The sequence below is a fragment of the Sebastes fasciatus genome, chromosome 23, assembly GCF_043250625.1.
Source record: "Sebastes fasciatus isolate fSebFas1 chromosome 23, fSebFas1.pri, whole genome shotgun sequence".
NCBI classification, from domain to species: Eukaryota; Metazoa; Chordata; class Actinopteri; order Perciformes; family Sebastidae; genus Sebastes; species Sebastes fasciatus.
In genome coordinates, this window is record NC_133817.1 from 18,710,374 (window position 1) to 18,726,363 (window position 15,990).

Below are 15,990 nucleotides of genomic sequence, written 5' to 3' on the forward strand. Positions count from 1 at the left end.
AGTCAACACCCAAACACACACACACACACACAACATGTCACCCACTTCCCGTCACGTCGTCTAAACCGCCGTCTCAGTGAAGAACACCTGACTTTGTTCTAGTCCCGCTCGTTTCGCGGCTGCTTCAAAGGCGTCGTTAGATTAAAGAGAGCCGGGATACCTGGATGCTTTTTCATCTGTGCCACGGTGCAGCGCCAGGCCGCTCAGCTGTTGGAATTTGAATGAGACAGATCAAGATGAGAAGAGGAGTCAGGATTCATGGATTTCACGTGTGCGTGTTTGTGTGTTCGGGGCGGCATCCTGCTGTGAGGATAGCTCCAGATTTGAGAGAATAAACAGCTGTAGAGTTTCCAACAAATACCGACCTAACTCTTCCACAAACGCTGATTACTGACTGAACAAAATCCCCCAGATGTCTTCCTCATGGAGTTGCAGCTTTGGGAAAATCAATAGATATTACCTGGACTGAACCTTTTTTTTAACAGTGTTTTCTACTTTTTCTTTGCTCATTTTCTCTGTTTTTTATGGTTGTTTGTTTTGTTTCTTGTGTGTAAAGGTGCTGGCGAGTTTTTCTTCAAAAGAACTATGTAGGTCACATCCATTAAAAGTATAGTTTGACATTTTGGGGGAAACAAAATGCAGAGTGTTAGGCGAGAAGATCGATACCACCATCTCATATGAGAGAGAGGTATCAATCAGCAGCGATTGCATCCATCCAGCGGGTATCAATAATGCATTTCATTTTTAATGCCATGCTTTAGCATCTAAAGGCCCAGACACACCGACCCGACATCAAAGAACTACCAGTAGCGTCGCCTCATGTATCCTTTGTCTCGGCGAAAAAGCTGCACTCGAAGACACCGCGACTACAGTCGATGGCCAACTACCACGAACGTTCTGCGCCTGCGTGAGAGGAAATAACTCTCCCTACCAGCAGGTGGTGGTAGTCTGTATTTGTCATTCAAAACGGGAAACCCGAAGACTGCGGATATAAAAGCCGTTGTTATGATACGTACATGAAACAAAGCGGCGTTTGCCGACCATTTTCACACCACTCTCACTCACCACTTAGCTTCGTTCCAGATGTTCATGCCGCTGTGAAAATATCTGGAATGATGAGATGAAGATGAAAAATGAGAAGAGCCTTCTGTGTGTGCCCTCTTGACTTTACTCGTTGGCTTGCTTTCCTCAAGTCCGTTTCTGTTCTCATGTGATTTCTCTCACAGACGGGCGCCGCCGCCAATTCAACATGCTGAATACGCCGGAAAAAGTCAGACATGGGCAGACTAGAACCGACGGTGCGGGACACACCAAAAAACTAGGCCGACGGACACTCAACGACGGCCCCAAACTGTCCAACGGCTGACAGTCGGCTTGGTGTGTCAGGGCCTTAAAATGTAGACTTTTTTTTCGAGAGATAAGTTTTCTATGTCAATATTGAAGCGAAGGCAGTGCTCCTTCGAACAATTCATTTTCACTAGAGCTATAACGTGCTATTCTCTTTCATGTCTTGATGTATGAAGCATTCATGCAACCTAAGCCCCAATTCCTTAGCATTAAGCTATGTATTATGGTCATGCCAATGTACTTCATACATGTATGGAAATGCAAGCCCATTTCAGCGTATAGGCCACCACACCATACCACGATCAACATTCAATTATCTTTGCTATGTGCATTGGGATTAATCATTCATAATACTACGTTGCCTGCGCCGAATTTTTCCTCAGTTCTTGTGCCACTTCTGTCACATAGATATAACAGCTCGGATATTATACAGGGAGAGATGGTTAGCTGTGAGGAAGAAACGTGGTGGGTGCAGTGCTTTACCTGATTTAATGATATGCATAAAAAGCCCCGGCGATGGAGATGCCAGTCTGATGTCGCTCATTAATTCCTCAGTTCAGTGGGCTGTGGACAGACGCGGCAGATTGACAGGGGATGAGGAGACTTCGCCGGCGTCTCCTTAATGCTTTGAAATGGGAAGTATAGTTTAGCTTTGATGCCTCCTACCGCTAAATGGACATGCACCCCCCCACCACACACACACACAGTCAGTCAGTCATCCCCAGTGTGAATACATGAATACAGTAAACTGTACCGACAGGGTAAATTACCATGTGTGCTATCAAGCCACAAAACATCAAAATGCTTTATGACTTCCTGTGAGTGTGAATATGGAGATCAGGACGCTTGGTTTGGTACAGCCTGGAGGCAGGTGGGGTATCTTTTTCCAGGTGCGGCAATCATTGCGGTTCCCATTTAACTCTCCCATGTGTTCAATTAGCGATCATTTTCTCTATAATCACTCACAAACCGAATCCGTGTTTTTAGAGCGTAGCTGATTGCACAATATCGATCAGTGGCAGCACTTACAGTAGATGTTCCTGCATTATGCATCTTAGATAAATAACCTGGCCGCCTCCTCTTATGCATTCCTCGCCCGCCGACACCACACACATAAGCAGGACACCATACATTTTCTCCACAAAGAGCACATTTTATCATAGAGCAGGGAGATGCAAGTGTTGCTCTTGTGCCTCTCAGATCCAAAACACTGCTGGCCCCAGCATTCATAATGCAAGCTGAGCGAGCCACATTCAAAGTGAATCACTGAAAACTTTGGACTTTGTATGGAGGACGTACTGTATATTGAATGCAAAATATGTTTAAAATTCTACAGGCTCTGTTAGGCTGTATGCAGTGGGCAATCTCTGGGTCTGAAAAGTGAAGCCAGTGCAAAAGTGCCTTAAACTTGCATTCTTTCTAATAGCCAGCAGGGGGCGACTCCTGTGGTTGCAAGTCAGTGAAAAAATGAGCCTACTTCTCACTTGATTTATTACCTCAGTAAACATTGTAAACATGAGTTTATGGTCTCAATCACTAGTCTCAAGTCTTCTTCAATACAGCATGATGTTCATTTAGTAAATTATGGTCCCATTTAGAGTCAAATAGACCATAAAGCAGGGTATGGTTTTTAGGGCGTGGCCACCTTGTGATTGACAGGTCGCTACCACGGCGTTGTCCGGTCTGGGAGTTGTCAGCATTTTTGTCTTAGAACTTTAACCCTTTCATAGTGTGTTTTCAGTTCATTAAAGTTAATTGGTCATCTAAAATGTCTTATTCGGTGTTCATTTGTACTTAGCTCTCCCCTCTTGTGCCACTTCTGGTTGCAAAAAAAACAAGATGGCAACGGTCAAAAACCAAGATGGTGACGGCCGAAATACTGAATCCGAGGCTTAAAAAAGGCAGTCCACAAACCAATGAGTAACGTCAAGGTGACTATGTCCACTTCTTATATACGGTTTATGGCTATTTGACACGGTGGTGCTAAATGCCAACATCAGCATGCTCACAATGACAATGCTAACAAGCTGATGTTTAGCAGGTGTAATGGTTACCATGTTCACCATCATAGTTTAGCGTGTCATTAGTTTTACAGGTATTTGGTCATTTGGTCATTTGGTCAAATTAAGAGTTGGACCTGATGATGATGCATTCATCCTCACTCATTTTATATTCATCCTGAGGGCGACATGACATGTTTGCACCAAATATCATGGCAATCCATCCAATAGTTGTTGACATGTTTTAGTCCAGGACAAATCAACCATCGCCATCCCTAAAGCCACGCTGCTGGCAAGGGTAAAAAAAAATCTTCATATATTGAAAAGACAAAATGTTCAAAAAGGTCATTTTTTCTTCATCTTTCTTTTCATCATTATTGTTTTATTACAAATATCACCATCAACAAATACTGAACTCAAGGCCTCTTCAATGAACTTTACAGTGAAAAGCAGCAGGTTTGAGTTGAAAGGCTGCTTATATGATACATTACTTCCACTTCCCTTTCAAGGGTAGCCACTTAATGTGAAACATTTATCAGACGGACCATAAAAATTAATTTACAATAAATAGAAATAACAGTAAACAATATAAATATGAATCTATTTAACATTTTAAACATAATTCACACATTTATGGTTCATAGTAAGGGTTACATAAGTCAACGATTGAATTAACCAGGTATTCAACCGCTTGATGTATCAGAGTTTTGACTGGAAGGTGAGGTAAAACTGTTTCAAAAAGCCCTCCCAGCTTTTGAGATAGCATAATTATATTCTCAGTGCTTTAAATTTTTCAGACGACTCAACTGACATTATCAACACAATGAAAGTGTTTTATGAGATCACAAAGTTTCTCATTTCTCTTTGTGTCGGTCTGGCATACAAGGCGGCCTACAGTACAATCAAATAGTGTCAACTCTGACCTTGATGGTTTGGTGAGACAAACATAAATAAGAAATTACAATAAATTGTTTACAGTACATTGACATTCAGTGTAAAAAAAGTCCTTACAAAAAGTTACAGAGTTTACAAAGTGTGAAAAATATTGTATTTTCCCCATTATAAAAAATGCCACTTTGAACAAGGCAAGTAAAGTCGCTTCATACGCAATGAAACACAAGAATATGAAGAGACAATACATAGTGTACATGAAGTTATTGTGTTGGTTCTGCACTTTTTTTCCCAGTGAATCAGTTTGAACCAATATGCTACCAAAATCCTCTGCTATCAGAAGCCAGCGTGTTACCAAAAAGCCAGTGTAAAAACCGTGAAAAGTTTTGAATGGCTGAGGTCTTGTAATGATAGAGTTAAAGGTGCAGTGTGTAGGATTTGGCGGCATCTAGCGGGGAGGTTGCGGATTTCACCCAACTGAAACTTCTCTCGTGTGCCAATCATTTAGGAGAACTACGGTGGGCGACGCAAAAGCACGTATGGCCATCTCTAGAGCCAGCGTTTGATTTGTCCGTTCTGGGCTACTGTAGACGTGAAGACGACCCGCTCATTCTAGGGTAACGAAAACACAGCAATTCTTAGTTTCAGGTGATTATACACTAAAGTAAACAGTTATTAATATTATATTCCATTTTTGCCAATAGATCCCCCTAAATGCTACACACTGATCCTTTAAAGAACTATTCAAACATTCGTAAAGTGAGAGTTACAAAGTTGCCGTAGGAATGCTACAGAAGTCCTCCAGCAGTCACGTTTTTAATTGAATTTCACAAACGGACACTTTTTTTACATAAAGCAGTAGTTCCTGAAATGCTGATCTTAAAGTGTTCAGTACTTAGAAATTTACAGTACTGTATGTGTCCGCTAGACAGTTGTGACAGATAGGAAAGCGTTATGTACTTTGGAGCCCTCTGGGACTCTCGCCCCATGGGTCATCAGCTCCTGGATGGTCATCCAGTTATCCAAGATCTTTTTGTTTCGTTTCTTCATCATCTTTTTGTGACTGAGCTCCAAGATATTGATCTCCTTCCTGCCCTCAGCTCCGCTGGCCGGCCCCTCCTTTAGACACTCGAGGCGGCTCTTCTGCATGAACTCCCTCCTCTTCCTTTGCTCCCTGGCCCGTGCCAAATGCTGCTTCCTCTCCTCTTTGCTCCAGTAGCGGCCCATCTTCATCTCGCTCATCGCGTCGTCGTCCGTGGTCATGCCTCCGCTCCTCTCCTCTCTGATCCTTAGCGCCCGCTCCCTCAGGATGCGGTCACGAGCGGGCCTCCGGGCCACGTAGCGTGTGCCGTCAGCCCGAACTTTGACCTTCCACTCCAGACGGGGTTCCCCAGGGCGTCCACTCCGGTGCACGGGATCTCGACAGACACTGAGCAGACTCAGCTGGCTCTGGGAGTACTCCAGCGAGGAGTGCTGTTGGAGCAGCTGCATGTAGCTCTGCAAACACAGGGAACATTGTTAGCACAGAATTGTCTTCAGAGGTGCCTCACTCAAAGGCATATCAGCATTCGGTTTTCACGTGTCTTCTTGATTACACCTACCTGAAGTTGCCTGGATCCTCCCTGGCCTGGATAGGGGGTTGTCTGATAAGAACCATAGGGAAGCGCCCTCCTGGAATCTCTGGTCCTCCCTTTCTTCTCACACCTCTCATCGTCTGCAGGCAGGGCAGCGTCTGACTCAGACCGGGAAGGGTTGCTCTGGTCTGGGCTGCTGGAGATAACGGGGCCTGGGTCTGCTGGTCTGCTACGACTGGGTGTACTCTGGGGTTTGGGGATAGGGATGGGGCTGGAGGGTATGGAGGAAGCCAGTCTGAGGTTTTTCTGGTTGGTGATGCTGATGTGTCTCTGCAGAGAATGATCAGGAGATCTCTCCATACCTAGCGGTGTCGATCGCGCACTCTCCGCCGTGTTGTAGGCACTGGAGCTGTCCTTCTCCCGGATCCTGTCGCTGTCCGACCGCTCTGGGTATTCATGGATGTCGGCCAATCTGCCGTGACGCTGGTGTCCGTCTTTGGGGCTCCGTCCCGGTGACGCGGGTTGTGAGGCGTCCAGCTGGTGGGCCTGGCGGAGTTGATGCGCCTGCATGATGCTCTGGCACTCGAGCTCAATGCTGCGCAGTTCCTCATTTAGCATCCTCAACTCCTGCTCCACTCCACTCCCTCCTCCAACACCATCTATGGCATCTCCATCCACTCCTTGCTCAGTGACACTACACTCTATACTGTGTCGAATGGAGTACACCCCACACTCGCCTCCGTTCCGGATTTGACACTTGAGCTCCAGGAGTTGCTGGAAGCGATTTTCTAAACCTAGGACCCCGCCGCCACCACCACTGCGAATACTGACTACCCCTTCATGGCCTTGGCCTTTGGACAATGTCCTCGGCCCCTGGGTGTCCTGTTGCACTACAGTCCCTCGTCTTGTGTGTGGATGCTCTGCCCGCCATCGCTCCCTCAGGCAATGGGCCGGGTTCCTCCTGTGGAGTCTAGCCAGCAGTGGTTGGTGCTCTGGGCTGTCTGTACCGCGACCAAACCCACTGTCTTTGTCTTGATTGTTGGAGGAACAGGTGGCTGTGTCTGTTGTCATGTCTTCTTCAGCTAGATGCTGGTGTATAAAGAGAGATAAAAAACAGTTAGTCCTCCTCAAGGGCAATTTAATTCTTGCAAGACCTTATGTTTGTTGCAGTTCATGATTGTGTTACATAGTGCATTGTGAAGGGAGAATGATCAGCCAAGTATCCCCAGGAATTACGTCCATATTGGCCGATTCTGCAGCTTACGATTTAGGTCCAATCCCAATGCAGGAAGTAATGTGCCCTATATGAAGAGAGGCTGAAAGTCGGGGTGTGACGGTCAAGGTGATGATGATGATTGATGGACGTGTAGCACGTCTGATTTTCATGCTGGAGACTAGAGTTTTCCCTTCCATTTACCGTAACCATGATCTTTCCATCACCATAGCGTGGTGCTTGCCCAACCTTAACCATAGTTTGTTTGCAATAGCCTTGATCTTTCCCTAACCATACCGAAGTTGCCATGCACAGATATTGTAGAAAGCAAGAACGTTGGCAATGGATTTTTGGAGTTTTGTACAATCATACAATATCGACGTTCTTGTCTAGAAAAGGGGTTGGAATGACGGTAAGGTTACATACATCAAATCTTGTGCTCTCACTATCCTTCCTTTTTCTGCCACCTTCTCAAATTTAGTCTCTCCTTCTTTCCTAGCCTGCAACCTTTCCTCCCACTTTCTGACACATTTCTGTCTCTTTTATTGGACATTTTTTCGCCTCTTGTTTTAATGCATTTCCTCTCAGCTTACGCACTCACCTCATCTCTCCTGTCAAAGATACGTTCCTTCTGCTTTCTCCTCTCCTCCAGGATCTCCATCTTCAGCTCCTCCACAAGCTCCTGTTGCTCGTCATCCAGCCATACTTCCTCCTCCAGCTGAAATCACAACATCTTGTCAAAAACCTGTATCTCTCTACCCCTCTGGGTTTGTGTGTGTGTTTGTGTGTAGAAAACTCCAGACAATCACACTTGACAGTTCGAAGGAAAGCAAAAGGCACTTAGCAGGCAGCTATTTGACATGACAGAGGTTTTCGAGACAGGGCAGAGAGCCTGTGTAGGAGTGGGAGTGTTTACCTGGATTTCTGGTCTTGTCACCAGTAGTAGGATGCTCCTTGCTTCTTCGCTTGACAACAAGGCAACGGCTTTCTCTCTGTCTTGCACTTCACAGCCATTAATCTGTACGTCAAAGACAAGAATAAATGGTCACGTTAAGAGGAACGAACTCGCAGAAAGTCCCAACCGCACACCCAAAGAAAGAACCTGTACTTTTATCATCATCATCATCATCCATTTAACTGACATGAATGAAAAGATGAGTGTAATAACCATTGTCCCTATTCTTGCAAGACACACCTTGAGTAATGACACCTTTTTTTCCTCACTTATTTCTGCCCATTTTCTCCCTTCATTAGTCTCTTTTCACACCTTTCTTTCTCGGATCTCTCCATCTGTCTTTCCTCCTTCCACCCATCACTTCCTCCAACTCCACACAATCCCTAGGAAAGGCATGGGCAGGCTGCGTGCTCGGTAAGGGGAGTCAATTGCAAGTGGGTAGTCGGACCTCACGAGAGTCTGCTCTCAGCACACGTCCAGACACACAATTAACTGTTCTCTGACAGGTGGCGTTCATCTTTTCCTCACTAGAGTAATGGGGCTGTCAGCAGAAGATAATAGGGCCAGCGGTACAGCAGGCCCTGCTCTCCACAATCACTCACACTACACAGAAACACTTCGGTGAGAGAATGGAGGTAATCAGAGAGTGCTATGTACAATAAATATGGAGAAGAGGTAATGTTGGTACACTGTTGTTTCAGACTGGAAGCAAGTTGAGATGTTGCTTACTGAGAGGACATCCAGGAAGTGTCCATCAAACTATATTTTAGCATTTTTTATCCATCATGCTTACTGCTTGCTTATTTCAATGATAATCTTATCTCAGAAAATCTAATTTACATGATGCAACAAACATAAATGAGCAATTAAGCTGTACAAGGTGGTGCTCCAATGACCCATATTGGTAGTACATATCAGGTACTTCTCTGTCGTGTGTAGTTCAATTAACTTTTTCTTAGTTTGTGCCTTTTATGTTAGTTTTGTAATTTTCTATTAATCTTTTTAGGGTTAACACACATTCTGGGTGCATGCATAATGATTTTAAAGAATATAGTGACAAACATGCCATCGTTAGCTAAATTATTCGTAACTACAGACCACAATCTATCGACTATTAACCACCTGGCAACCAACCAAGTACAGGATCTCTACCAATCCAGCTTTCGCCCTCAACCATACAGAAACAAAGTCTCCATTTTAGTATTTTGGGATTTAAGTGCAGCATTTGACACTATCATTCGTGATATCTTAATGAGGAGGCTTGAGAGGTGGGTTGGCCTATCTGGGTCAGCACTGGACTGGTTTTTATCATACCTCAAAAGGACATGATTTTAGTGTCTGTCTTGGGAATTTTTAACCTTGCATGGCAGCTGGATTCTCGTAATGTCAAAAGAGAAAATCGGCAAATCAAATATCACATTAAATTCCATCTTGTCAGGCTTCAAGTAATGCGTTTGTGGCTGGCAAGCCAGACCACAAACTTGTTCTGCTTGTTCCGAAAAAAAATTGTCACTTTTTTTATTATATTCTTTTGGTTTTAATTCTTACTAGTTGATTGCTGATCTTGATTATTTTCATTTTTATTCCTACTTCTTAATGGTTTTATTCACATGTATCATTTATGTGCCCATTTTGAATTGTGTTTACTTATGTCTAATGTCTCATTTTTTACAATAGTGTTTGTGGCTGCAACTTCCGTGGTTGCTCACGCATTGTGCAGCACATTTTTGCTTGGAAGGAAAAGTTTTGCTCGCTTGCTATGCATTAAAAACTGGCATTGTGTGTGTATGTGTGTTTTATAACTTGACCAAAATGATAAATCCATTGTAATTGTGTATAGTTTAAGTGAAGAGCCTTGAGTACACTGAAAGTAGAGATATGATTTTGTTTGTCTCAGCACATTGTTCCCCAACAAAACCACTCGGTTCTGTATTACAACGGCCCTATCATGCAGGAAAAATGCTTTATATGTCAACAAAGAACTGAGAGACTCTTAAGCTGCAAAGAGGTCTGTAAGCCATCAGCACAGCTTACAGACAGTGTGGCACTAGAGGCTCAAATAGGCTCTCAGAGTAAAGGCAACAGCCAATCAGAAGGAGGGCAGAAGGTGTTTTCAATGAACTCATCAACTAGTTGGGTGAGGTCAGGCCTACAAGTTTGTGTCTGCATACAAATATGCACAAAAAAAGACAGAATTTCATAAATTTCCATAAATGGCTCACATAATAGGAAATATCGTCAACATGTATAATTAGAAAGATCAGAACTGAGAGTTGTATTCACACAAGGTTCTGTGCAAAGGACGTTCTTAGACACAGACAACTTCTCATTAAGTCTTAACGAGGGACTGTTCACCTTGGCTACTCACACCTGGTGCCACTAATTTGCTGAGCCTGGAGTCAGGAGTGCAAAGCTCTCCTGTATTCCAGCGGGGAAACAATGGGCTCTTTAACTATTTTGCATCAGTAGTAGACTGGATACTGATCCAAAGTAGAAAAACTGTTCGTATAAAAGGTTGCAAACATTTCAGCTGTATGTGTTTAGAGAGAGCTACTGGGTGTTTTTTTCCGCGTAATGAGACAGACTGAGACGGAGAGGAGTGCTAGAGATGATGTAGTGCCTGGTGTAACTGCGACTAAGGGCTTTAATTTCCCCAGTAAAACGAGGTGATTAAATATACATATGCTTGCCCGGACTGGAGACACCAGCTGCTTAGCAATCCCTCTAAAAAGCCTGCCTTGCAAGCAGCTTGGAGGATCTACCCAGGCATGTTTTAACACAGAAAAAGACATGGGAAATAGGTGTTTTTATGGGATTTTTTTTGTAAATATGAAGCTGATATCAAAGATAACATCCTGCTAGTGATGTGAAAAATATTGAGGGTTAAACCTATACATATACGCTCATAATATAACCTGGTGCGAATGAAAATAAGCACCTGTAGAATCCGATCTCCTTCCTTGATGCGTCCGTCTCTTGCCGCTATGCTGTTTGGCTCCACCTGCACAAAAAAAGCATGAAAATCAATGCTGACAGCCGGTCATAGTGCATCTCTGTTTTCACCAAAAAAAACACCACTGATGTACCATTTCATCTCTGCTGTGCTGTCAGGTTCAAACGTCAGTTTTTTCCATAAAGAGAAGATGCTTATTTTCTCTGTGACAACCTCGTATTTTTCATATGATACAGGTTCTTGCCGCTGACATGTATTTGTGCTTCATCCTGGGTTTAGCAGCTGCTGACTTATACACTGACTGAGGTAACATGTAAGTCCTTGACACACAAAAGAGCATGCGATTTATAAATGAAAAAAATAATAATAAAAGTCGCACAGACATGGCTCTATTTTAGTTTTGAACGAATAAACATCTCATATTTTTTCAAAATGCATCCCAGTGGAAATGCAACAACAATACAAGCCCTCAAATTTGATAAACTTTGTTGTTCTTGCTTTGAAGATCAAGAGATATAGCTACATGTGGGTAAAAAGTAGAAATGGGGAAAAGACTCTTCCCAAAGTCGCACCGATGCGATCCATACATACATTTTAATGAGGGGAATTAGCATTTTTATTGTCAAACATACAAAAATAGACGTCGGTGGGGAGACTGCTTTCACAATCTGTTGAGGTTCAGCAGGTTTTTTATTAACATTCAGATTCTTCATCTGGTTCAAGACGAGCAGGTGGAAAACCAGAGGAATCGCTGGCAGAGTTCACAGATTTATACGCATGTAATTCTATAAAGGAGCTAAATAGCGTTACCATCTATATCCTCATAGCAGCTCTTACTTTTCACACTCCTGCCTTTTTTTTGTTCATAATGGGATTGAAACTGCACCTGCAGTCAGATTTTCTAATTCAGTTTTGTAGTGCTTAAAGCCCTCATAATTCATTCAGTTTTGTCTGGTGAAAGTGCAATAATTTGTTTTCATTTTGTCTTATCAACAATTGTGCAAGAGGATTTCTTTTTCCCCCTGTAATATATATTCTCTCTTTGGTATTCAGAGGGGGGGTTCAGTAAATGTGCCATTTAACATACTGAAAGAGAAGGTTGTCGCTCAGAGCTAATTAAAACCTTCAATTAAAACACGTCAAAGGAGGAGGAATTGAGACTGGCAGGACGGGAATCACATTTCAAACCTGACTTCCTCTTTGGCCATGCGTGGCTCATTCAGAGTCGATATTTGACTGGCAAACAATTTTCTTTCCTTCCTTCCCTCAATTCAGTTTTGACTTGCTTCAGGGTGTAAAGATGGGAATTCAAATGGGATTTCGTGCCATCTTTTAATAACTTCCTGCTCCAAAAGGAAGCTGATCATGGGACCCTGAGTTTGATTTAACAAACATGCAGACCTCATCGGGGAGATAGGTAATTGTGTGACAGGAAAAAGCAATCACTAGTAAATCCTAAAAAACAAAACCATGATAACTAGGGCTTTCAAAGTTAAAGCCATAATAACGTGTTAACACAAATTTGTTTTAACACCACTAATTTCTTTCACGCAAAATCACAACTTGTGATTTTTAGGTTGTAGCGGGCTCAGTTTTAAAGCTAGAGTGATAATACTGGTAGCATATGAAACTAAGAAACCTAAGGAATCCATTTGTACCAACCATGTCATACTAGCTTGCAAGAAGAAGAAGCGAAGCAGGATAAATAACGCTCCAAACTTCAAATTTTGGCAAGGAAAAACTGGCTTGGCCATTTTCAAAGGTGTCCCTTGACCTCTGACCTCAAGATATGTGAATGAAAATGGGTTCTATGGGTACCCACGAGTCTCCCCTTTACAGACATGCCCACTTTATGATAATCACATGCAGTTTTGAGGCAAGTCATCGTCAAGTCAGCACACTGACAACTGTTGTTGCCTGTTGAGCTGCAGTTTACCATGTTATGATTTGAGCATATTTTTTATACTAAATGCAGTACCTGTGAGGGTTTCTGGACAATATTTGGCATCGTTTTCTGTTGTTAATTGATTTCCAATAATAAATATATGCATACATTTGCATAAAGCAAGCATATTTTCCCACTCCCATGTTGATAAGAGTATTAAATACTTGACAAGTCTCCCTTTAAGGTTAATTTAGAACAGATAAAAATGTGTGATTAATTTGCGTGTAATCCCGATTAACTATGGGCAATCATGCGATTAATTGCAATTAAATATTTTGATCGATTGACAGCCCCATAGGGATTATACTATTTGTCACCTGTAAGTGTCAGTGTTGGAAGATCAAATAGCGGGAACATCTGTCCCTACCTGGCTGACATAGATGCCGCTGTCCTCCTCATCGTCGGTCCTGTAGCACAGCGTCAAGCCAAGCTTCTCCTGGCTGTTCTGCCTGCACAGCTCCACCTCCTGTGTCAAACACACACAAACAAACCAATAATGTTTTAAACTATAAAATGTTTTCCCATGGTGCACCTGTTATAAAATGAGCCACACGTTTTTTTCCCAGCGGATCTGATGGATTCCAAAACCGTGTCATTTCAACACACCGAGTTTACACATCTGTTTTACAGAGCAGCTGAAACGATACCACCCATGGGAGATGAGGTCCAACTTGATTTTTTATGCTCTACATCACCGTCACTAATCACTCTGGGAGCGTTTTGTTGTTCTGCAGTCATAAGTAGTGAGATTGCTTTAGGCAAAGAGGATCTATGTTAATTTCCTACTGATATATACAATATGCAGAAACCTCAAATGCCTCTCTCTCTCTTTTACACACACACACACACACACACACACACACATACACACTGTTGCATCCCGAAGCCCCTAACCATAACCATAACAACAACATGCCAACCATCAAACATAACCAATATGAGCATTATTCAAGATATAGTTGCTGAATTACTAGTTTGAAGTTACTAATTTTAATTGAATGTTTTGCAGATGCATTCATTAGGGGACATTGTTGCAATACTGTACATGTTCTTGATTGCCTCAATTTCAATTTATTTTATTTAACACAGCTTTTCTTTGTTTCTTTCATGTCAAGGCTTGGCCACTTTGGCGGCAGCGCAACATTGATTGCCCATTTTTCTGACGGCCCATTATTCTGAAACTCAAATTATGCAGAATAACATCGGATCTTCTCGATTTTTACCCTACTGGTGACGGCATGACCGACCACTCTAACTCGTTGCCTTCGTTGGTTGGGCTGATTAGGTTTAGGCATGAGGAGTGAGATTAGTTAGGTTTAGGGTAAGAAAATCAGGGTTAGCCAACCAGAGGCAGAGTAGAGCAGGTCATGCCTTCGCCATGGTAAGAAATAAATATTGCAACCAGAATGGTCCAATGATGTAATTTTGCATAATAATTAGCCATGTGCTTCTGTTCATTGCACGGAGAGTTTGTATTTTCGGAGCAATTAGCCTTCGGAACAATGGGGGTTGGTTTTTTGGGATAACGGGCTGTCGGACAAATGGGCTTTCAGTCCATTGAGACTTTGTTCGGACTATTGGGGTTTCGGGACAATGTCATGGCACCGCGCAGCAAACAAACACTGACATATTAGCACAACAGTCGCCTATTTACACATCCAGCAGACAAGGAGCAAAATTAGCATTCATTTGGAGTCAAGTATTAGATTCTTCTTTTAGCTCTTCTTTGGTCTCCACCAACTCCTGAGGGAGCTATCTATATTATAGCTGCTAAATGCTCCACTGTGTTCACCAGCTAGTTGCTAAATTTGTCTGTCGTTTGGTCCCAAGCACACTAAAGTGGGTTTATCAGAGCTTTTACACTGAGAAAAGCTGCCTGCTGTGGCTGGAAATGGGATTGAATAGAGCAGCGAGAGTGAATCAAAATGCTAAAATTGTTGGCAATAAAAACATTTAGATTAAGCTAACGCTCTTTCGAGCTGAGGGAAATTGCAGTCAACAACACTGTTCCCATTACAGGTTGTCATTTATTTCATTGCTAATATAAACATGAGAATTAGTGTAGCTTTAAGTATGAACTTCCCTTGGATTCTACACAGACTCAACCCGATTAACACCTAAAGTTGCAGTAGTCCCCACACTAGAACAACCCAGCACAACGAACATGTGCACGCGACACAGAGCTCACACAAAAACAAAGCCCCAGCATGCGTCCTGTGCATCAATGAAATGAAAGCCTGTCAGTATCAAACTGCACCCAGCATGTGGCCGCATACAGGGGCAGGTCTTTGATGGCTATAGCGATGGCATTTAACCGTCTCGTCCCGTCCCACAGGAAATGTCTCTAAATTTAGCCCGACTCGCTGCCGGCTTCCTTTTGATGTCTGCCGTGTATAAAGGTAATCACATAAAGATAACTCAAGGGGTAATCTTTATTAACCCCATGCTGCCAAATTCATTTCAGCGCTGTGAAGTTGTGAAAGGAGGGGAGTGGGGTAAAAAAGATGGGGGATGAGGGGTTGGGGGCAAGAATTAAGTCCCGGCGCTCTTTTTTTTCTGTCATGGGAAACCACGATAGCAGTGATTGACAGGGGAAGTAATTAATTTCTGTGGCATTTAACCCCCTGTGCAGACAGCCCTGACCTTCAAAGGTTGGGGTGTGTTAGGAGTTTGTAATATTGTTACTCCGTGCGCTGGTCTTGACTACCCGCCCAGTTTAGTACACTGGCTGATTTGTACACTCCCTGACAGTGAAATAACAGCTGCATACAGTGAGATCAGACAGCATTAACGCCTTTATGTCAGTGCACATTGGGGTGATACGCTGGATTACTGGAGTCAGTTATCGCGCTGTGAAGCGCACTAGTGAAGACGCACGGAGCCGTGGGTGCTGCAACTGTAGAGGCGGCTCCATTTGTGATGATTGGATTTTAATCTGTTTAAATTATGGCCCAACAAAATTCATGTGGTTTAAAATGCATTGGGACAATTGATGGAATTTCTTAATTTACAATATGTGGTTTTCCAATTTTAAAATGGGACAAATCCACCACATGTTACTATTAAGAATGTGACAATAGGTGGCGTGCTGCCTTTTAGAGCCACATTAAAC

General features: G+C 43.0%; 1 protein-coding gene across 1 annotated transcript in view; it reads right to left on the reverse strand.

The window, feature by feature from the left end:
• Positions 1-3,725: 3,725 nt before the first annotated feature.
• pdzrn4 (PDZ domain containing ring finger 4) overlaps positions 3,726-15,990 on the reverse strand; it is a 45,009-nt gene continuing 32,744 nt past the window's right edge. The window contains exons 4-9 of the mRNA XM_074625949.1: positions 13,246-13,344; positions 10,919-10,981; positions 7,942-8,043; positions 7,627-7,743; positions 5,840-6,901; positions 3,726-5,735 (exon numbers count right to left, since the gene is read on the reverse strand). Coding sequence (XP_074482050.1) covers positions 5,163-5,735; positions 5,840-6,901; positions 7,627-7,743; positions 7,942-8,043; positions 10,919-10,981; positions 13,246-13,344 — 2,016 coding nt within the window. The 3' untranslated portion in view covers positions 3,726-5,162. The remainder of the gene's footprint in view (positions 5,736-5,839; positions 6,902-7,626; positions 7,744-7,941; positions 8,044-10,918; positions 10,982-13,245; positions 13,345-15,990) is intronic.